The 23,885-nt window shown below is 48.2% G+C and overlaps 1 protein-coding gene across 1 annotated transcript; it reads right to left on the minus strand.

Moving 5' to 3' along the window:
- Positions 1–559: 559 nt before the first annotated feature.
- AMZ1 (archaelysin family metallopeptidase 1) lies at positions 560–10,182 on the minus strand. The gene is made up of 7 exons (XM_063143035.1): positions 10,163–10,182; positions 8,719–9,058; positions 7,355–7,522; positions 6,302–6,430; positions 4,778–4,944; positions 2,946–3,122; positions 560–1,316 (listed from the first exon to the last, which is right to left on the minus strand). Exons 2-7 carry the CDS (start codon positions 9,020–9,022, stop codon positions 756–758), a joined length of 1,506 nt encoding a protein of 501 aa, XP_062999105.1. The 5' UTR covers positions 9,023–9,058; positions 10,163–10,182; the 3' UTR covers positions 560–755.
- Positions 10,183–23,885: the final 13,703 nt, after the last annotated feature.

The raw sequence follows: 23,885 nt of genomic DNA on the forward strand, positions 1-23,885 counted from the left end.
TTGGTCCACTGGTTGGACATCTGGCGCCTGGGATTTTTGCAGCGAATGCTCTACTGGGTGGACTGTGATGGGAACCAGCAAAGGGTTGATATGATGGGACACCTGTCAGGGGCCCACGGCCCAGCAGAGAATTCTGACAAGAATTTCTGGACCTGATCTTCCTCTTCCCCATTGCAATCTACTTGTTAACCTGCCTCTCAGTCTGGCACAGACAATGGTGGTGGTTAAAAGGAGAAGTGGTAAAATGCCATTGCAAGCAAATGGTAGTGAGGAGGAGGAGGCAGCAACAATGCTGGCAAGAAGATAGACTCATTGAGGGAGAAGGGCCCACTTGAGGGTGTTTTGCCCATGGGCCCCCTAAAACCTGGAGCCAGCACTTACTTTCCAGCTTATGAACCACTGTCTGCACAAGAGAGTAGCCCTCAAGAATGCCCGATTTGGTCATCCATCTGCAATAGGCGTTAACTTGGTGTTGTGTTGCTCTAGTAGCTACCAGAGATGAATCTCCTACTAAGGATGCCTGTGCTTGGATGTGCCAAGCCAAGGATCAGCGCTTGGAAGGGCAAGAAAAGCTGCCAATAGAAGCTTCTTTTATTGCACTCAGGGAGTTCTTGGCTCTTTCTCTGAACAAAACAACGAGAACTTGCAGTGAAACAGACAAGAGGCATAACAAGAAGTAACAGGACTAACAAAACCCACATTTAACCCACTGGAGAGAGAAAATGTTTAGAAGCCAGCAAAGTGTCTTGGTGGGGCTAGCTCTCCTCCCATTTCCACCGGCGGGGTGAAGATTCCGCTCTCCTGGAGCTGAGTTTCCTTCTCAAGGAGGAGAACTTGTCTCCCAGGACTTTTCTTAGCCCTGGACTGTCACTGGGAAAAGACAGGTCCCTCCGGGTGTTAGGCAGCCGTCCCGTGAACAACTCCCACCGTGCCAGAGCGTCCACGGTCTGGTCCACTTGCAGAATCTCCTCCTCGGAGACGTCCTTTTCGAGAGCGGCAATGCACATCTCGAGCCACATCGTGTACTCCTTAATCATGTCCGAGGGCTTGGGGGCGCTGGCCAACTGTTCCTGGCTGGGGGCATCAGCCAGAGAACACGACTGTTCATCAAGGTCGAGATCCTGCAAGGTGGAAACAGCTTGGCTGGAAGTGTCCGGAGTCAGGGGCTCCGAGAGGGACGTTACCGCCTCAGAATCGTTCTCGTAGCCCACGCCGGAGTCCACGCTGTGCGGCAAAATGTCCTCTGACGTAGACAGATCGCTCGATCCTTGGCTGAGCCAGGTAGACGAAACGGTTTGCATCCAGGCATAGAGTTTCTGCACCAAAGAAAAAAAGACAGACAAACCCTCCCAAAAACAGGTTCTTTCTGTTTTGTCATTTCGGAGCACACAGCTTACAGAATTTTGTGCTGGCTGTGAATCCAGTATTATAACAACCATATCTTGAGGAGGAGGAGGTTTATGGCTGCAAAGGTCTACCTAGGGAGGTCATGGGCTCTCCCACACTAGAGGCCTTCAAGAGGCAGCTGGACAGCCATCTGTCAGGGATGCTTTAGGGTGGATTCCTGCACTGAGTGGGGGGTTGGATTCGATGGCGTTAGACGCCCCTTCCAACTCTACTATTCTATGATTCTATCTGAAAGTGTGTGTGGCCAACGCAGGGTGAAATACCAAAACCTGGAGATGGTTGGGCGGCTGAGTAGGATCTCCAACTGTCACAGGATGGGACTTCAGTGCCATGCACAGCCCTTCCACACCCATGAAATACCACAGGCAGGATAAGTTATGCTAACAAAATGTGCTTAGTCAAAACAGTTCATCCAAAGGCTTACCGACCTCTACCCTAGGTTGGAAGGCTTTGCCAAATAGTGACCACACATCACCTTTTTAACCTGTGCAGCCCATAAGAACTAGAAACTTATAGTTTTGGAGGCGCGCTCAAGGGCCGTGTTCCAGTGCTGGGCAGGTCAAAGGAGGTGGGGCCAAAAATACAAAATACATGACAGCCTATTGAGGCTTAAAGCTCTTACTGCTAGTAACGAAGCCTACAGGATTCGTCTGCTACATGGAGAATCTGCACCTGCTCCTTGCTGCTGAATAACTCCTGCTCCTGCTCAGTCCCCTCCAGTCCTTACGTAGTGCCGAATGCAGTGCCTAACCTGGCTAGAACCGGACTTGTATTAGGAGGCTCACGGAGAGTATGTACAGGTTGGTCTCACCAATGTTTATAGTCAGGAGGAAACATTCTGTTAATTCAGATTGACCAGTAACCATGAAGAATTTCTGGTTTTTCCCCCATAATACGTGGCTTGGATCACTTGTTTGACCCACCTATTGGTTTGTTGGTTTGTTCATGAGATTTCTGTGCTGCCCAACTAGCAAGCGCCCTCGAGGTGGGTTACAATAGTAGAAGACAAAAAAAAACACCAATAAACAAACAACAAACAAAAATACAACAATAAGGATGCAATCCTATGCATGTTTAGATGGAAAAGAAGTCCTACAATTCCCAGCCATGCTGCCTGGGGCATGCTGGAAATTGTAGGACTTTTTTTTGTCTAGACATATATAGGATTGCATCCCTAAAGTATCAAAGTACTGCAATATCAAATGTATTAAAAATATTTAAAATATGAAGGAGCCGACAGTGAAATTAATAATCAGAGGAACAGATGAAAGTTTAAACGCCTGCTGGAAGAGGAAGGCCTTAACCTGGCGTCTACATGTATACAGGTGGATTTCTCTGTGATGGGCACTGCACAGATAAGGGGGCTGCTACCGAAATCCTGTGGCAGCACCCAGAATTTCTGCGGGCACCTTTTCTGTTCTTTGCTTCTGAAATCCTCTGGCGCAGATGATGAGATGAACGGTGCTAAGCCAGCAGCTAAACAATCCTGCCTCACGGAAAGGAGGAGAAGGGTCCTTCCTGCCCTCTGATTCTCTTACCCTGTAGCGCTCAATGAGCCTGAAGCCCACGACGTACTGCAGCTTCCGAAGGCATATCGGGCAGGGCTCCAGCGGCCGCAGCAGAACTTCATCCAAACTCAAGGCACCTTGCATGATGCACTGAAGCCAACGGCAGTTCCCCAAGCCAATCAGATGGCAGATCTCGTGGCATGTGACCTTTTGTGCAGTAAAACCAAGAATCAACAAAGCAGGGTCTGTCGTTCTCTTGCGTTTCTCTTCCCCTCCTTGGGCTAATTCTCCTTCCCTTTCCCCTCTCTCTTTGCATTGAGAGACACACCACCGCTTTGTTTCTGCAGCCTTTCATTATCTTCAGATGAAGTTTCTAAAATCAATTCCGCCATGCAGAAGTAGCCTGCAACTTCAGCCCTTCCTGGACTGTGCCATTTCAAGAGTTTTGGTTGAGGTTTTTCAAATTTGAACACTCCCTCAAGTCAAAAGAACAATCTACATGTTGAAAACCAGCATGTCAGGATTTAGTATAGCTATCTCCCTGCCACTCTACTTTTCCACATGCAGGGAGGGCAGTTTTTTTTAATGTGGGGGACTGTTCAAACAAGCAAGGCCTACACCTATGGTCTACAGTGGTGCAGTCCAGCAACCCCGCTTCAATTCCCCAAACTGACAATGCATGATGCTGTTTAGGCTTAAAAGAGACCTATCTCTTTGTGAGAACGGCAGTAGTTAAAATTACAGGGAGAATTCTGAATGCATGTATAAAATGTTCCTTTACATGACATGCCTTACAGATATGTGGAATGGGCAAACCTGTGAGGAAATGATTTGCAACTGCATTTTCCTGTTCATTTCAGCTGGAATTGGGTTAAGCTCATTGAATGGCTCACATGAGACGCAAGCCAGAGGTTTTTTGCAAGCAAACAGCACTGTCAGACTGATGAACTGGGCATTCATTTCAGACAGATTTGTCACTGTTTGTTCTGTCTGAAGGGGGGGTCTAGGTTGGTATTATCGCTACAAAACCACAATTTTGCTTGTTCTAGTCAGAAAGGCCATGAATACATTGTGCAAATAACATTGGTAAATAATTAACACTGACTTGGAGCCAAGCAAATACAGTACCACGCTTACCAGGGATGACTGTAGGACCTGGATCTACACAGAGCAGCTTATGGTCAAACTTCCAATAATCTTGTTAACTTCCATAGTTTAACTTGCTTTCTGAATGTAGGGAGGTTCACCTGGCCACCTACGTTGTACTTCTTCCAGTGCCAGGGTGAAGACCTTATTTATTTCCCCATTATTTTAGCATCTTACCACCCTAGTCTTTTAGCTCTGCTGTTTTAAGTTTCTATTTGAAATCTGTATTTGAAATCTCTGCATTGCTGCTCGGTTTTATTCTGGTTGCACTTTTATACTGTGATTTTTATATTGTGCTTCCATGTTTTCTATTTTATGCTGTAGCTTATGGTTATAATGTTTGTGAACCACCCAGAGAGCTTCAGCTATTGGGCAATCTAGAAATAAATAAAATAATTTATATATATATATATATATATATATATATATATATATATATATATATATATGCATCCACAGTTTGCTTTCTAAATCTATTTGTGCCTCTTTTCAGTTATTGCTTTGGGACTTAGGAAGCTATTTTACACCAGGTCAAACTCCCGACTTGCAGCGCTGCCCCCACCCCGGAAGCACTCAGGTAAAAGGATTCTTTCCCATTCCCAGCTCTCCCTGAAGTCCTCCTGACTGGAGATGCGAGGGATTGAACCGGTACGTCAACCAAGTGCGCCTGCCACCGAGAGATGACTTTGCGGACACCGGACCCATGCGCCCCTCACCTTGCAACACTGGAGCATTTCCAACATGTTGAAGAGCAACTCCTGGTTTCCAGCCTGCTCCACGACTTCGTTGTGCACCTCTTGTCTCCATGGAGATGGGCTTAAAGTGGTACAAGCCACCTGGGAGAAGTCGCCAGAAAACCTGGCAAAGCTGCAAACGCCCACTTCTACAGAGAGAGGAAACGGGAGGTCAATCTCATTTCCACAGACGCCCAGTCATCCCTCCTCCACAGGAAAACTACCCTTACACACCTGTATGTGGGCATATGAGTCATCTGCTTTCAAATTAAGTTGTTCGAAAGAGATGATTTTAAACCTGTTTCTAGCATTAATTAAAGCTTCTAAAAATTAGATCATTTAACAAGAGGGAACTGGAGCTGAAGACACTACGTCTTGGATTCATAATGTACATAGCAAAGAGAAATTATAGCACTGGAGAAGAATTAGTACCAATCGGATATTATTGAGAGGGTGGTCTTTTTGTGGGCGCGCTTGGCAAATTTGTAGTTCGCCAACTAACTTACAATATTTTTAAAAAACCTAAATTGCCATTAAAATAAAAACAAAAATCAAACAGAGTAAAAAGCAGCAAGGTTTATAAAAGCGCAGCATGAAATCATTAGCACAGCTAGACCAATTCAAACGCCATTTTAACTGGTAGGCCCCTCTCTTTTCCCCCGCACTTTTCAACTTTTTGTCATCAAACTGGCCAAAGTTCAGAGAGCTTGTGAACCGCCCAGAGAGCTTCGGCTATTGGGCGGTATAAAAATGTAATAAATAAATAAATGTTCATCTGGTTGGTTTTCTGGCCCTACAGAAAAAGGGATATAAAGCCTGTCCAGCGAATTACCACCCAATCAGCTCCACTGATGTCGCCGCCACTTTATACACGCCGCATCTATTACAGGAACTGGACTAGGAGGTTATAGAAAACTCCATAATAGCAAAAAGAACTGGCAGGATTTCAGGATGTGAGGTTCTCAATCCACCATTGTTTCACTCTTAATTACTCCATTCAAAAATATACTGGAAGTGGGGCGGGGGAGGGGGGAGACTATTTGTCTGCTGCCTTGCAGGATCTGGCTTCTGGCTTCGTCATTCGATTTTGCTCCGTTCCGCTCCAAGGAGCTTACAATTGCCAGTTTAGCAGCAGGAGGGCAAACGGAGGGGGGGGAGAGGCGAGGACAACAGGGGATGAACACACGCAACTGTAGTCACCAATTGCTTAGATTTTGGGTGCAATGGCCCTGCCCGGGTCACAGAATTTTACAGGAAGGCCAGATGACGTAGTTCTAGTCCCCACTCGGCCATGAAGCCCACTGGGTGGCCCAGTCACCGACTCTCAGCCTAACCTATCGCACAGGGTTATTGTGAGGATAAAATGGAGGTGGAGGAAGAGGACCATGTAAGCCGCCTTGCGTTTCTTGCAAGAGGGGGAAAGGGCAGGAGATCAATGTAATCATAAATAAATAAATCCCCTCCCCTTGCTGCCGCCTTGGAAAGACCGCAGGATTTAATGCAAACCTTGGCCTGGTAAGAATTTGCCGAAGGTGAAGCTCCACGTCTCGCGTGGGTAGAGGTCTGCAAGGGTGAGACCCAGGACACAGAGGGCGTCCATTGGCTTGTTGTTCTTCAGAAAGGTCAGGATCCCATCTACAGGAGCAAAGACAGGAGGAAATGCCAAGTGGTAAGAGAGTATCTTGGTAGAGACAACTTGGCAATGTGGTTTGTATGTGTGTGTGTGTTTTGTTTCCATCAGCAAGGACAGCCTGCCCTGCATAAGGCACTGCAGGCAAAGGGACCGTTCACATAATCAGCAATGCTCTCTGGGACCATTGTGGTTGCTGCAACTCATGCAAAGATTCTGTTTGTGAGAACCAGCAGCACCTCCAAGTGGAGGCTGCAATTTGTGTGAAAACGTTTCCCTTCTCAGCAAGGCCTGCCCCCTCCTTATATTCTCTTCCTTTAATTTTGAATTTATGCCAATGTATGTGTGGAACCTTCCCTCATTGGCTGCTATCCTACACCCAGTTACCTAAGAGTAATTTCATGAAGCCTACTTCTGAGTAGACACCGATGCGCTTGCATTGTAAGTTCTCTAACTGGTTGTTATTCCAGTTATATTTCTAGAGTTCATTTTTACGCCGTAGTTTAAATACATTGTAAGCTTTCCTAAACTCCTGAGATGGGGCGGAATGAGTCTATCAATAGAATCCATCCTAAAAGCAATGCACCGATCTAATCCAAGGTCTATCATCTATAGACACGCTGGTCAACTCCCAATCCGGGTTAACAGCTTTTGCCTTGACAACAAAAGGATGAGTTTATCTGAAAATAATGGCCCCAAAGGAAAACATGATCACAACTGTCCATCTGGTGGTTTATTGTTGCATCTGCCAGGCATACCATGCCCTCCCATGGAAACAGGATGTTTCCTGGCTCACTCCTTTCCTCCCTGCTGTGTGGGCAAAGGGGAATATGTCACCTAACGGAATGGAGGCGGAGGCGAGGACGGGCTAACAGCCCAGGCCAGATAACTCATCTGCCCCATGTCAGCTTGCTCTCCTGTCGCCTTACCGGCATGGAGTTGCACTCTGTCTGAGTCCTGGTTGTGTCGGTAGCAGCAATGGATGGAGGAAACGGAGATGGAAGGAAGGCACTTGACCCGGAGGCCCCAAAAGAAAGACTCAACGCAGCTCCGGAGGGAATTCAGCAGTGAGCTCCCGACAGGCCCTTCGCTCAGGTCTATGGGCAAAAGCGTCAAGTTAGTTACTTCGGGACTAGTTCTTGCACAGTAAATCCAAATGTGAAAAAAGTGACCCGACCCCACAGTATTGCAGGAAAGAAGGAGGTTGTGGAAATTGCAAGGGTACAAACTTCTGAGCTTATTATCTGCATAAAAGTGTGATGTATGCACATCTTAAGTCATAATTAGTCTCCCAAGTGGGGGTGGGGGGGGGGGTGAAGCACTTTACTAAGTTGGAGACAGTTACGCCTGTCAAGGATAGTTTATTGGCAATGAGGACGCCTTGTCTTGCCAACTGTCTTAAGCAGAAATGTCGAGAGCATGAGGAAGAAACAGTTGGAGAAGCCTAAATGCAGCTAGGGTTAAGGAGCTTGGGTTTTTGCAACTTTTATTTTCTTTTAATGCCTTTGTATCACTCAGCTGTATTGACTAAATGCCTTTACTTGTAATTTGGTTGTTTTGATATCCTAGTAAACTGCTGTGTTAAACTTAAAGTGCCTAAAGTTACCCCACATCTACAGCCTAGCCCCCACATTATTGGGAAGGGGAAGGTAAAAGAAGGACGATGGGACTCTTAAGGAGGCAAAAAGGGGTGTTCTGGGGGTGCAGGTCATAGAAGGAACCCTGACACCCACACACACACCCCTTAGATTTTGTGTTAAATGTGTACTTCTCTTCTCCCTCTATTGTTCTGTGCCTTAACAACTGTTTAAATGCACTTCAACCGTAACAGTGTTCTGACTGCAGGAATAAAATGGGACTTTGCTTCGGCTACCCTGATGCCAAACAGATATACTTGGGAAGGAGCATCATTCTGGGGTGGAAAAGGAGAATATATTTTAAAAGTATAATAATAATAACAACAACAACAACAACAACAACAACAACCTCAGCATCATTGTCATTATGTACATCCCTGCCTGATGCCTCCTGACTACAGCATTATTTTTTAAAAAAATTATAAGGAAAAAAGGATGCTGCAGGGAGTAGATTCAGCCTGGTGCGCTTATGCTGGCCCCAGGGGCCAACCTGGACTGGTTTGCCACAGCCCTCAACATCTGTCACATTCTGATATTTTATTTGGGGGCCTTCTGGGCTGTGGGGCTCTGGGTTTTGTCTCCGTGGCCCCAGAACTAACCGCACGGATGCCTCTGCCCTTCCTTAGATGGTGCCAAAGGCCTGGCCGTTGAGTTACCTATGGGCTGCAGGTAGATGTGCTTGCGGCAGAACCTCTGCTTTCTCCTCAATAGGGAATAGTAGAAGGTTTCAAAGTCCTCGGGGGCATCAGGGTGACTGAGGAGCCAGTCGAAGGCGGTACGGATGAACAAGCCACAGAAAAGCGTCCTGTGGGGGTTGTAGGCCTCGGAGAGGAAGAGCTTCTCAGCGCTGGAGAAGGCCTTGGCATAAAGCTCCTGCAGGGCCGGGTTGGTGGAGATCAGAGCATCCTTCAACGCCCGGGGCCCAAAGCTGAACTCCTGAGCATGTCTGCATTGCAACATCGCTGACTACAAGCCCCGGTTCTGCAGTGCTGCTTTCTATAAGGAGACAACACAATGGTCAGCATCTAAACCCCACCTGTTGCATTCAAGTAATGCAAGCCTACCTGGAATGAAACCAGGTGCACACACCCAGGGCACAATTCTACATTTCAAGTTTGAATACCAGCATGACCTGTTCTCCCACAGGGGGCAGGAAAATGCAAGATGCAACACAATCCTTAAAGACTGAGACATCAGAATGGGTTGACCAAATTTTATTTAAAAGATTTCTTTACCGCCTTTCAGAGCAGAAACCCTCACAAGATGGCTTGCAACAATATTAAAACATTAAAAGAAATATAAATATACAAAATAAAATAGCAATTAAAACAATAAAAGCTAACAATGAGAAGGCCACAGTAAAATAAAACGTTTTCGAGGCCTTCTTGAACATCCGAGTGTTCAAAGTGCTGGTATTGACATTCAAAGCCCTAAACGGTTTGGGGCCAGGTTATTTGAAGGAACGCCTCCTCCCATATGTACCTGCCCAGACCTTAAGATCATCTACAGGGGCCCTTCTCCGTGAGCCCCTGCCAAAGGAAGTGAGGCAGGTGGCTACTAGGAGCAGGGCTTTCTCCGCTGTGGCACCCCGGTTGTGGAATGAGCTCCCCAGAGAGGTCCGCCTGGCGCCTACACTGTACTCCTTTCGTCGCCAGCTGAAGACCTTTTTATTCTCTCAGTATTTTAACACTTAATTTTAACTTAAATTTAAATTTTACTGTTCTAACTCTGTATTTTAATCTTATATCAATTTCTGCTGCGTGGTTTTATCCTGGTTGTGCTTTTTATACTGTATTTTGTATTTGTGCTTTTAACCTGTTGGTTGTTTTATTATGGTTTTAATTTTTGTGAACCGCCCAGAGAGCTTCGGCTCTTGGGCGGTATGAAAATGTAATAAATAAATTAATAAAATACCCACCTCTGAGATAGTCCATTGGAATTCCTTCCCCAAATATAATACAATAGCTTTCAGAGCCAGTGTGATGTAGTGGTTATAGTGTTTTGGAAAGGGACTCGAGAGATCCAGAATCGAGACTTCCACTCAGCCAGGAAGCTCACTGGGTGACTTTGAGCCAGTCACGGACTCTCGGCCTAACCTACCTCACAGGGTTGTTGTGAAGATAAAATGGAGAGGAGGAAGACCACGTGAAGGAAGGAAGGAAGGAAGGAAAGAAAGAAAGAAAGGAAGGAAGGAAGGAAGGCGAGGTTTCACTAAATTACATTATGTGTAATTTGCTGCAGTCTCTTAATAAATTATTCCCTTTGTAACTTGGCTTCTATCAAGTAACTCCCTCTGAGTGACAAATGCCCATGAATTATTCTCTTTGAAAGTTCAGTTCTGTGCCACTCATCCTCTGCTTTCCTCTGGCACCACCTTCCTTCAACAGACACATTCTGGGGCGATAAAAACAAACAACGGCAGTATAATAAAATATGGCACAACTGTGCAGCAAAATAAGGCTTAGGGAATTATTATTATTATTATTATTATTAATAATAATAATAATATTTATTTATAAAGCGCCATCAATTTTCATGGCGCTGTACAGAATAAAACAAGACAATCTGCCGTACAGCTTACAATCTAAAAACTGAAGACTGACAGATTCTGAAGCTGACAGATTCTGAAGCTGACAGATTCTGACAGATTCTGAAACAAACCATGGGCTCTCAAGGTGGCTTGTTCAAGAAAAAGAAGCCGTACTGCATGGTTAACAAGCCACCCTGTGGGAAATGCCCTGGGTTCAGACAACACACTAACCTCCGGTTCAACAAACAACCCCAGTTCAACAACAAGCCATACTCAACCACTGAGTGTGGGTTTGTGTGTAGTGTGAACCCAGTCCATATCTCCCCAAAGACTACACTGCAGTAAGCTCTTACAATGCCCCAGAGCATCCTTCCTCAGCCAGGTACTCAACTCCCATAATCCCCCAGGAAGCATGACCAGAGTGCTGTATCTTAGTTTGCTGTGCAGCTTGCAGGGGGAGAAGTGCTGGAAACTAACCTCAGATAAGTTGAGAACTACTTAAAATATTGCCACCTTCAACAACTGTTTGGGTTGACTTCAGGGTAGGGTTCTTCTGCTTTATTTCATCCTACCCCATGGCCAAATCCCCACCTCTCTTTTCATATCCCAGCCATTCTGACATGCAATAATTTAAGAAGGCATTGTCCACACCCGCAAGGCCTGTCAGCTAAATCTACTAACGCAGATGAATCGCTCAAATTAGCCACTCGCCAGTAAATCAGGAGAAAAATCATAGGCCATCCACCTAAACGAAACTCATAAGGAACATCTGACAAAGGCCGGAGTCCCGAAATTCGCTCCCTCGCCAAAATCGGCAATAGTTGTTGCTGTCGAGCTTCACGGATTGAAGTTGTAGCCTCAGTTTATTTTGTTGATGGGTCTTGAATAAGATTGTTCTTGATGGAGCCTGAGCTGATGACACACAAGGAGGTGTCAAAAAGTAGAAAATATGAGAGAAGAGTATCTACTGGGAGAAAAGCGGAGATGTGTCATTCTCATAAATGGTTTGCCTGTTTTGTTTGCTTGTTTTCCGGCGAGACTCTTCAACCTTCACTAGCACCATGGAGAGCTCCTTCAGAGTTCTGATTGGTTCAGACTGAAACCCGGAGCGGATTCTGAGCCCCAGTGACATCAGAGCCACCAGCCTCTGCTGTGTGTGTGTGTGTGTGTGTGTTGTGTGCACTCGCTGGTTTCTAAATCTTATTTATCATCACTGTCGCTGAAGGTATCCTTGGGCAAAGCCACTGCCTCTCTCTCCTCCTGACTTTCCCATTTATAAAACAGAGATGGTGATGATGAGTGGGAAGAGAGACCTCCCTGTGCAAAAACTCAGCATGCAGCTGTTGCACAGTGAATCGCGTTCAGCTCCCAGGTTCCTTGGCTCTGCCAAGATTCCCCCCCTCCCCTCCCCCGGCCACTTTTGTCACTCCCGATTAAAGCTTAGCAGAACGCGCCTTGGCCCAAAGATCCCAAAATCTCGTCTTCCCGATGCCCCCGTTTTATTTGTCCCCCGGCGCTTGGAGACATTCAGGGCCATGATTCTCCTCTGCCATTTCCAGTGTCTCCGGTACGGAGAGGACAAGGAACTGAGCGCAGAGCATCACTGAGCGCTTATCAAAATAGAAACCGTGTCTGGAGAAGAACCCAAGGGCAAACTGTGGCGCTGCACATGGCTCGCGGCACCTTGTTCTTGCCTCGTGCTTCTCAGGGCAGACCTGATGCTTTTGGCAAATGGATCTTAATCTGGTTCTTGCATAATGCAAGTTATTATTATTTTTTAACTGGCATTATTACCATGGCTTGCATGCACACACAACCCAAGAACAGGCTTACGCATCCTCAAGATTTGACCACTGTAGCACAGTTGAACATGGATCTACATTACAGGGGTGGGCAACATACGGCCCTCGGACTCGTTTCACGCGGCCCTCGGACTTGTTTCAAAAACCCACTGTATGCGATCAGTTCAGACTTCTGCCAGGAGCGCTCTGTCCCTTCCCTTTCAGCACATTGCGGGAAGGAGGCAGAGAAAAGGGGTGCCCCACCCACAGCTGGCATGTGGCTGCGGACAGATAATCCATGAATTAGTGAGGCTCTCAGCAGGCAAAAGGCTGCCCAGCCCAATTTACAAACTGGCTGCATCCATTTCCCTACAGCTACTGTGAAGAGTGCTCTGGCGGTAGCCAGGGGTGCGCTAAAGGTGCCTGCCCCCCCCCTAATATTTTCTCTGCCCCTTTTTTCTTTTCTTTTTTTTACAAACAAATAATTTAAAAACAGTTTACAGTGTTGTCTTTAAAAGACCTGCAAACCATATGAACTACCCCTCTCTCCTTTTGGGGCGCATCCTCCCCCCCCCACACACAAAAACTTTTAAGCTGGCTACAGGCCTGAAGAGTCCAGATGAGCTCAGAAGGAGCAGGGACACCTGAAGGGGGTGGCAGGTGACGACAGCGTCCCTGCCAATCAAAAAAAGCCCCTGCTGCATCCCTGTAAACTCCGGCACCACTACATCACCACGAACAACCTTGAAGCGCCCAGGATCCGTTAAAGGGGAGGGGAGAGGAATTCCGCGGGAAACCCCTCCAGCCCCGGAGATCCCAGGGGGGGCGCAGCGGCGAGACAGAGACGCCGGCCTTCCCTCCCTTGACCCGCGCCGATCAAGTTGGGAAGCCGCACCGTCCAAACGAAGCGGGGCCGATATGAACCCGTTGGCGCTCCCCCGATCGCTTGCGCGCTTGGCTCCCCCACGGGTCCCCCACCCGGCGGCACCAACTCCGGCGTCGCAAGTTCTCCTCGTCGGAGCGCGTCCCTCGCCCCGCACTTCCTGCACCCTGGGCCAGGCCGGGCTCCGGCAAGCGGCGCGGGGGCAACGGGCGGGGGGGGGGGGGCGCCGATGCCTGCGCAGGGGCTGCTCCCTCCGATTGCGCCCCCCCCCCTCAGCGCGCCTCCCCGTCGCTTGCATGGCTGCAGCAGGTTTTCCAAACCGCACCTGCCTTCCCCGGGGTGCTGGTGTGTCACGAAGCGCATCCTCCTGGAGGATCGGGGCCGATTCCTCCCCTCCCTCCCTGCACGACCCCCCCTCCCTGCCTTCCCCGGGGTGCTGGTGGGTCACGAAGCGCATCCTCCTAGAGGATCGGGGCCGACCCCCCCCCCTTTGCCAAGGATCTCTCCGCTCGTGACTTACCCCTCCGAGCAGCGTGAGCGACGGGCTCCTTTCTGCAGAGAGAGGCGAGGAGGGGGCGGCGGCGCGGGGGGAGTCCTAGCGGGGGCGGCGGCGGCGCAAGCGGGAGCTTCCGAAGCCCTGACGTTGCTGTTGGAGCGCCGTAGGAGGGAGGGAGAGAGGGGGAGATCAGAGGAAGAAGCGGGGCGGGGGGGAGAGGGGGGGAGAGGCTGTGATGGCGAAGAGGGAGGCGGGGGCGCGCTCGGGGGGAAGCCGGGCAGGAGTTCCGGCGGGAGGAAAACGAACCGCGGGGACTCGCGCGCCCTCGCCGCGGCTGCATTTCGCCGGCAGGAATGAGTGCGCGTAAAGGAGAGGCGGGGGGGGGGGGGGCGCCGCCTTGGCTCTGATGCGGCCCAGGCATTCGTCTAGAGAAGATATCTGTACCTATAAAAGAGCAGTAAGAAAGCAAAAGACAAATACCCTTTGATCTGCTGATTTCGATCTATTCCATCCCGCCCCCGCCCGCCCCCCTTGCAATGGCTCAAGGTGGGGCGCATAGTTCTCCAGGAGCCGCCGCCGCCGCCGCCCCCCTCCGTCCCTCCTCTATTATCCTTACATCAACCCTGTGAGGTAGGTTCAGCTCATAGCAGCCGGTGTGTGGCCCAAAGACATCGAGAGAGCTGCAGCATGGAGCGGAGTCTCCCCACTTCACCAACTCTCCTACACCTTTCAGAGACAGACAGCACTCTGCACGCGCTCTGTGGATTCTGCCTTTGCAGTGCTGATGAGTGCCTATGCTAAAGGCGATGCCAAAAATAATAAAATAAATCCCCACCGTTCACTGATGTCTTTTTTAAAAAACAAAACCCCAAACCCCTGTTTTCTGTCCATACAGAGAAGCAGTCTGCACGTTCTCAGAGACCCTGGTCCCTTTGCCTAGGTTCACCACCACCCCACTCAACAAAGCATCTCTGGTTCCCTTTACAATGGCAAATGGCACTCTGTGGAAGCTCACATACGCTTTGGATCCGTGGTCTTTAAAACACGCTTCATGGTTCCCTTTGAGGGAAAGGCACTGTGCAGATGCTCAGAGGCACTCTGTTTATGGCGTGAGGATTTTGCAGCGGAGGAAGAGAAACAAACATCAGGAGGCTATTAGAAGTAAGATGGAATCACTATCAACGAGGGGTAATATAACTGGGAACACCAAGGCTGGAGACCACCAACAGGGGAAGAAGAATTGAAGTTTTCCTGCTGTGCTTCTGAGCCTCCCAGGGGCATGTAGCTTTTCCACTGTTGGAAACAGGAGACTGGGCTGGGTGGACCTTTGGTGTGATCCAGCAGGGGCTCTTCTTATATCATTATGGGCACTGGCCGCTGGTTTTGTCTCAGATCTTCCTCTTGGCGAGCAGCGCTGAGCTCTTGGTTCCCTCCAGCTTTTGAAAGCAGGTAATTAAGTGGGGGAGTGTCTCTCCACTGTAATTTATCTCTTCCTTTTGCAATTAATAACATCCGCCTCCCCAAATAAAAGCCTGTGCCTGGGACGATCCAAGCCTTGCTTCCTCTCCTTTGCAGGGAAAGGATTAATTTAAGCCTGGCACATTGGAAGGAGAGTGAAAACGGAGTTGCGCTCTGCTGTTTTTGGAAAGGAGCGTTGCTTCTGGGAACCAGCCTGTCCAATTTGCAGTATTAAACTGCAACAGACCATGTAATGGCGAACGTCTGATTGAGTCTGTGACAGAAGCCTTCTCTTGAAGGTGAGTTACCAGGGAACACTGCCTCTTTAAATCCCCAGCCATTTTACTTGAGGGGTGCAGATCTGCAAGTCCACATGTCCTGCTAGGGGATATATGTGACAGTTCTTTATAGGACGATCTGAGAGAGGCATCAGACAAATTCCATCAGACGCTGATAAATGTTAGCAGTATTCTGTCCCATTGTAAAACTTGCCACACTAGACGGGCTGGACAGACTGAGTGGGCCACCAGTGAGGGAGGAAGCAGCAGCCAGGCACTCTCCACCGTGCCTGGGTCCAGCTCCAGCTGAGAGCGCCCTCCCTCCTGCTACCAACTGTCTCTGCAGAGGCCACCAGTGAGGGAGGAAGCAGCAGCCAGGCACTCTCCACCGCGCCTGGGTCCAGCTCCAGCTGAGAGCCCCCTCCCTCCTGCTGTCAACTGTAACTGCTGAACTTTGCAACTAAGATTGTAGTGCCTGAATTTGCTTTCCTTTCCCCCCCTCCTCCTCCTCCCTCCCAATCCCCTTTCCTTTTGTGTCATGTTTTTTAGATTGTAAGCCTGTGGGCAGGGACTGTCAAGAAATACTTTTGTAAGCCGCCGTGAGAGCCTATTTTGACTGAATGGCGGCATAAAAATCCTTAAATAAATAAATAAATAAATAAATGGCTTGCCTACCATGTCTTTGCGACTGGTGGGAACTTCCAATTGCATGTGAAGGTGAGGGATAAGCAACAGGTTAGGGTGGAAGAAGCATGGCTTCTCAGGCAGGAACCAGGACCACAGTAGGGCCTAGCTAGGCCAGACAGAGTGAGTGGGCCACCAGGACAGCTTGCACACTGACTTTTAGTGGCTGGAGGGAAGTCTCAGTGCTACATGAGGGTTAGAGTTAAGCCTCAGGTTAGGGCTGGGGAGGCACAGCTCCCCGGGCAGGAACCAGGGCTACCATAGGGTGTAGCCGGCTGAGTGGGCCACCTGGATGGCTTGCCTACTGTCTTTGGGCGACTGGGGCAATGTTTCAGTGTCAAGTGATGCTTAGGGTTAAGCCTCAGGTTAGAGTTAGTGAGCCCCACCTCTAAAGGATCTATCCAAGGTGCTGAACCTAATTCGGGGATTGGATTCAATCTGACTGGTTCCGACTGAAACCAGGATCCTCTCAGAGTGCAGGACACGGAATAACGGGCTCAAGTTAAAGGAAGCCAGATTCCAGCTGGACATCAGGAAAAACTTCCTGACTGTTAGAGCAGTACGACAATGGAACCAGTTACCTAGGGAGGTTGTGGGCTCTCCCACACGAGAGGCCTTCAAGAGGCAACTGGACAACCCTCTGTCAGGGATGCTTTAGGGTGGATTCCTGCATTGAGCAGGGGGTTGGACTCAATGGCCTTGTAGACCCCTACCAACTCTGCTATTCTGTGATTCACCACCCCACTGACATGGGAGCCTCTAGCCTCCGCTGCCCAGAATCTGAGCAATCCTTATCTGCCATGTTACCTGGAGCTTCTGATTTGGATCTTCCTATTGAGCAGCTCCAGCTGAAAGTTAGCGCTTGCCAGAGCTGGCTCAATGGCCTGCAGGATCGTAACCTTATATAAACACGGGCTGCCCTAAAGAGACATGAATCATATCAACCCCGACAATGATGACTTTCATACTGTAGTTTCTCGGATGTCTCTCGCTGTGTGCATTTAATTATATCTCACTCGATGCCAATAACGGAAAGTCAACGTAGGCCTCTGAAGTGCAAGCAATCCATAGTGTGTGTCGTAATTAAATGACAGAGCAAGGAAGACTAATGATCTAGACAGCTTGCAGTTGGAAAAAGGACTCAAAGTGGCTCTGTGGCAGGACACACGCTTTGCATGCGAAAGGTTCCATCTTCAGCAGCAAGAAATGTCTTAGCGTGGTTGGGAGACAAAAAACATATTCTGGATGAGTATATTTGCATTGATTAGGCCTCTATCACTACTGCATCTTTTTTGTTTCTATCCTATGCAATTTGTTTGGTCCATTTTTGAGGCCTCGCTCTCCTCCGGCTCAAAATGTGTCATCCTGGGATTCTTTTTATTTTTATTCTTTTTGGCATGCTCCTGAAACTACAGTTCCCACGGTCCTTTGTTCACCAGGGAGAGCTATTGGAGCCAGTGGCCTGTATGAATATGACCTAGGAAATCACCCGGTTCAAATCTCAGCCGTGAACCCATTAGAGGATTTGGAGGCAGGCCTCTACTTCTCTCTGCATCAGCCAACCCCCACCTTCAAGATACAGTACTGGCTTACCTTTCAGGGCTGTTGTAAGGATCACTGTGACACGTATGCAAAGCACATGGTATTGTCTGTTATTATTTATTTATGTATTTATTGTTTAAAGTATTTCTTTTTAAATCCTGCTCCTCAGCTGAAAAAGGCTCCTGAGGCAGTTTATGAATCAACAAAAAAGCCTGCAGACTTGCAATCTAAAAGGACACAACACACAAGGGAAAAGTTATGTGGAGGGAAGAGGAAAAAAATTAAGGAGACTTTTAGCAGGGCTGGTGGAATTGCCTGCTTCCCTTCTCATCTCTTTGAGGGGTGGGGCAGTCCCTCAGTCCTTCTTCATTCCTACAGGGCATTTGATGTCAGTTAAACCTGTATGTGTTGCAGGGTGGAAGGAGGGATGTGCTATTTTATACCTTTTGGGGGCAGACCTGTGTAGGTTGATACAGAAAAAACTCCTACATGCATAGGATTGTGCCCTTAGATAGACAAATAATATCAAAGAAAGGCTGCATTCGCCTCCAAAAATCCTCCCTTGCGAAAGTATAGGATTGACTTTCTGTGGATCCCTGGAAGGGAAATCGTTGACCACATTTGGTGCATTCTCATCCTGCATTTCACTGAAATGGACATTTTGGAGCGTGAAGCACCAGTGGCACATCTTCTGCGGTGCCAGAGACAGGGGCAGGGCTGAACGCCACCCAGCCCAAAAGACCCTTCGGTTTCTGAGCCTTTGGTAGCCTCCCGACACAGTGAATGATCGGCGGCTTCTACTTTGCCAGCTTAGAGAATGAGACTGAAAAAATGCAGGTTTCTCCAGCGTTAAGCATGCAGCATTGGCATGCGAAACTGAGCAAGTCTTCCAGAATCCTTCTCAGACAGATGAAAATGGATTCTGGATGTTTCATTTCTGGCGGTGGGTGGGAGGGAGGATAAACCCGTTGATCGTCAGCGTTGCTGCATGCTGTTTGCGCCGAATTGCAGAAAGTGCTTCTCATCTGTAATTTTGCACTTCTTCCTTCTTTCAAGCATTTATAGGAACATAAGAAGCTTTCCATGGTTTCAGGCATGGTTTCTAGCCCTATCTGGAAAAGCCAGGGCTCGAACCTGGGGCCTTCTGTATGCAAAGCAGCTGCTCTACCGCTGAGCAAGCCGTGGTCTGCTGAGGAATCCCTGATCATGCACTACAAAGGTTGCTGGGACAAGGTCTAGCAGGTGCTCTCCGTTCATTTCGGGGGCCAACGCCAGCACCTGGCATAGCTGGGCACTTGTCCAGAGCCTGCACTTGACCAGGATTCTGCTGTGACATCCAGGAAACCATTTTAAAACACACACACACACACACACACACACACACACACACACGCACACTTATCTGTACCGCCCCTGCCTCGTTGCTTAGGGTGATTTAAGAGCTACCATCATTTCCAGTCACTCGGATCGCTTGTTACTGGCTTTGCTTTTGCCCTTTGCTAATTAAGCCATCCGACACGGTAGGGCTGAGCTCACATGGGAGTGCTCCGGAAGGCCTGGCAGCCTGAATAAACACTGTGTCATTTTCTGCTCCAGCATTTCTTAATGTGATTATATGTATCATTTGCATTGGTGATGAGGGGCCGGATCCTACTCTCCTGGATGTCGGCTGGGAAAAGCCGGGACAGGATCAGTCCTCGGGACATGTTCCGAGCTGAGATTTTCCTCCGGCTTCTCCCTTAGCCGGAGACTTATTAAATGCATGAGGGAAGGATGTGGATTGGAGGCAGATATGGATTCTTTGCATTCAGTTAAATCGCTCAATCTTTTCTGCTTGGTTGGCACTTTGAAGGAAGCGTGTTTTCAAAATCTAGGACTCGTTAGGAAATATCCTTTTCTTTTGATCCAACCCCCCTTCCTAATTTACGGTAGGGCAGGGCTGTGGCTCAACGGTAGAGCTTTGCATGCAGAACGTCTTCGGTTCATTTCCCAGCCATCTCCAGGTAGGGCCATGAAAATCACCTGGCTGAAACTCTGGAGAGCCGTTGCTGCCAGTGAGTGTACAACTGTCAGTACAAATGATCCAGCAATAGTTTTTTATTATTATTATTTTCTTTTTATTCTGAGTTTAACACACACACACAAGAGATCATGAAAAAAAGTAGAGATAAAAAGAACAATAATAATAATAATTTATTTCTTACCCGCCTCTCTGATTGGATCGAGGCGGGGAACCAAGCATAAAATACATAAAATACTGATTAAAATCATGGTATACACTGTTTAAAAACATCCTAAAAGCATCCTAAAAACATACTAAAATTCTACTGGATAGGCCTGCCGGAAGAGATCAGTCCTGACAGCCTTCTTGAATGCTAAAGACTGTCAAGCTGACGCGTCTCCTCCAGCAGGCCATTCCACAGTCTGGGAGCAGCAGAAGAGAAGGTCCTCTGGGTTATGGTTGTCAGCCTAGTCTTTGCTGACTGAAGTAAATTCTTCCCAGGGGACCTAAATTATATGGATAGAAATATCAATATTCCATCAAATGTGATATTTGGGGCGGGGAGCAGAAGGAGATTATGTATAACCTTCAAGGAAAGCAGGCCAAATATCCATATATTTATCCATTCGTGAGTGGCGCCTATATACCACCCCTTCAAATATTGATAGCATTGTCAGGTCCTCAATTCGTTGCGTTAGAGGAAGTGACCATTTATCCTTCCAACGTCGTAAGATCCGTCTTTTGGCTGTCATAAAAGCTCGCCACAGAGGTCAGATAGATTGCTATGTACTTAAGGCACTTGCAGTAATATTCTATAACATTTAGACCCACAGATTTTCCTCTTTCAGAGGGGTGTACACAAACGCCTTCTTCCCCAGGATCAGCCCTAAACATTTGTCTAGTACGAGATGTCATCTGTTTACTCCACACACTCTTCCAAGGTCCTCTCCTCAAGTGGTCTTCTTCAAGTGCAGCTCATGTGCTGGTTATGGGTTGGATGTTCCAAAATGTGGACACTCTCAGGAAGCTGAATTGTTTGTCTGGTATCATCCCATTCTGTGCTCTTCTGCACTCCTGCCTCTGATCAAGTCTCCTGCGGTCCCAATCCTGCCCTCTGCAATTCCCCAAAGGGCCATACCCACTTTCCCTAGATCCACCACCTTTCCTCCCACCACCCACCTTTGGGTGTTTTTCCAGCTTTTGTGCATTCCCGCCCCCTTTCTAAAAGATTTAAATCCTTTTTCAAAAGAGTTTACTTACTGGCACTAAGAACCTTTAAGTTAAATTACGCTTGCATTTTCTAGATTTTACCCCACTTCATTTTGCCTTTGGCCTGGTCACCACACCCTGGAAAGTCTCCAAAATGGAATTCAAGCCTCAGGCTGAAAGACTCCTGGGTTCACCCACTCCTGGAATAAGCAAATTGTTGCCTAGGGAACCAGTGCGGTCCCTCAGTTTAGTAGGGGTTGGAGAAATGTTTAACGCACTTATCCTGTCACGGAATATTAATTTATCCAAAGCATTTGCAGTTCAATCCTATGCGTGTTTACTCAGAAGTATGTCCCGCTGTGCCTAATGGGTGTACTCCCCTTGGGACGAGTGCTTGAGGAATTCAATCTCTGCAAATACAGGTGCAATCCAGCCCTTCCCGGATTGATGCGCGGATTGGAACACAATTATCTATAGGAGTCCACATGTCTTCAAATGTTTTATTCAGTTCTCTGCTCAAATACACATTTAGAAATGTGTTTTTTGGAATAAAATACATTTTTTTTTGAATAAAAAATATCTTTATAAAGGAGTTTGTTGAAAAGTATTCAGAAACACAATTTAAATACCATTTCTGTGAGCATTTTTTAATTAAAACAACAACCCTACAACTTGACATGAAAACAGAAAGGAATGGTCTTACAAACAAAAGCGTGCAAAACACGCACAGATCAAAAATACACTGATCTGCCCGTCTCTATTCCATGTTAAGTGTGCAGAACATTACAGCCTGTGTGTTTTTCTTTCCTGCTGTCAGTTGCTTTCTGGGTCCCTGGTTTCAGACACGGGAAAGAATCGATTCTCCCACGTCCTCCTCTAGCGTTTCTCCTAGGAGTAAAGGCCTCCGTCTGCATGACTGCAGCGTTAGGTAATGCTCTGAGCCCTTCTGTGCATTTACTCTTCTTTTATTCTTGTGTGTGTACATCTCTGCCTCGAAGGCATAACTGAGCTCAGAAAGGACTCTTAAGGCAGAAACACTTCCACCAACGCCTCCTCCTGTTGTGGTGCCTGCATTAAGGATCACTGTTCTAGGCACAGAACAGTTGTCAGCCCATGTGCTACATACACCCAGTGCGCCAAACGGGTTTCTTTCCCTGAGATTAAACATGTGCCCAAGTCTCCCAAAAGCAGAGATCGCTTTTGGCTCTAGACATGCAGCCCACCAACCCTTGGGTGGACTCCCAGCTCTCGTAGCTTTTGCAAGAAGCGAATTGGCCTGCTCAGAGTTGCCATCTAGCACATCTGGAAACCGGCAGGTTGGCGAAGGCTGCGCTAGAGTTTATTTCGTGACCTGGAAATCTCCCCCCGTTATCTTGACAGCATTGGCAAGAAACTATACTGGATTTTCATAGCCCCTACTTGACACGAACGGCCCACCATAATTGTCTCTGTGTGCGCCCAAGCGTTTGTCCTCCAGTGAAATATTCATTCCTACCACCACCTCTGCAACGGGAGATTTATATAGATATAGAGTCCCAGGGGAGAAAGAGGCTTCAACAGTATCGACGTTGCAGCTTGCAAGTACTTTGTAAAATCCAATTGCTCTGTGCAAACTCCGGTCCCTTAGCAACCACGTCTTGCATGTGTGTGCGTTTTAAATTTTTAAGGAAATGAAGCTTTTGTTTTTGATGGAGTGGAGCTTAAAAGCTTGTACTGCTGCTTCCGAGAGGGAGTTTATTGCCGGGGGGGGGGGGGTTGGTCATAGTGAAGGGAAGCCCTCCCCAGGTCAACGCGTCACAAAGTCTTGCTGCGCACTCAAGCACCACTTAACCTAAGAAGAGCCATGCTGGATCAGACCAAAGGCTGTCATATCTTGTCCAGCATTCTGTTCCTACAGTGGCCAACCAGCAGAACATGAATGCAACAGCACCCTCCTGCCCATGTTCCCCAGCAAGTGGCATTAGTTGCCCCACTGCATTCGGAAGAACGCACGAATACAGCTCCAGGGTTGAAGCCACTGCGTAATAAACTTCTATGCCTGATTCCCACTTGGCCCATCTAGCTCAGTAGCGTCTCCACCAGGAGATCATCACTGGCTGCTAGACCTGATGGCTACATGCCACCTCCAGTATCAGAGGCAGCAAGCCCTACGTACACCAGTTTTGGGGGAAGATGGGCGGGAGGGTGAAGTTGTAGTCGTGTCCTCTTTGTGGATTCCTGATCAACAGCTGGTGAACAGAATGCTGGACTAGATGGACCCTTGTTCTGATCCAGCATGGCTCTTCTGATGCTCTTATATAGGCTGGTGGCTCCGATTTCAGTGGGGCTGTGAATCCGCTCGGGGTTTCAGTCAGAACCAGCCAGAACTCTAATGGAGCCATCTGAGGAGCTGAACCCATTTTAGGGAAAGCATGCTGGGAGTTGTAGGCTCCCCACCCTCCCACCCCATCTAATCATGCATAGGGTTGCGCCCTTAGTCCCCTGAGCTGGAAAGATCTAAAGAGAGAAGGCAGTAGCTCCATCAGAGAGCCTCGCCTTTACCGGCCACATTCAGCAGCTCCAGTCCAAAGGACCTTGGATCGCAGGACTGGGGGCACGGAGGTGGGGGGATACCAAAGTTCAGAGATCCTTTTTCTTTTTTTAAGGGGCATTTTGAAGACACGGAGGGACATCTCAGCCTTTCAGAACAGGGCGGGTGGGTGAAAGTGCACCAAAGCCCGGAAACTACCAAGGGAAACAGCACGGCCATTCGGGGAACCCAGGAGGGCAGGACTGGGCTCCCAGGCCTGAGGTCCAAGCAGGGGTCTTTCCCAGCCCTTCAGTTCATTCACAAACCCCATCCCTCCTGCTAAGGCAGCCTGTGTCCGTACTCCAAAAACAAGGCCCTGTCCTGGCACAGGAGAGCTAGCTTTGGGCCATGCACACGCAAGCCACCCGAGCCAGGGCTGACGAAACCAAGC

This window comes from Elgaria multicarinata, chromosome 17, assembly GCF_023053635.1.
Source record: "Elgaria multicarinata webbii isolate HBS135686 ecotype San Diego chromosome 17, rElgMul1.1.pri, whole genome shotgun sequence".
Classification (NCBI taxonomy): domain Eukaryota; kingdom Metazoa; phylum Chordata; class Lepidosauria; order Squamata; family Anguidae; genus Elgaria; species Elgaria multicarinata.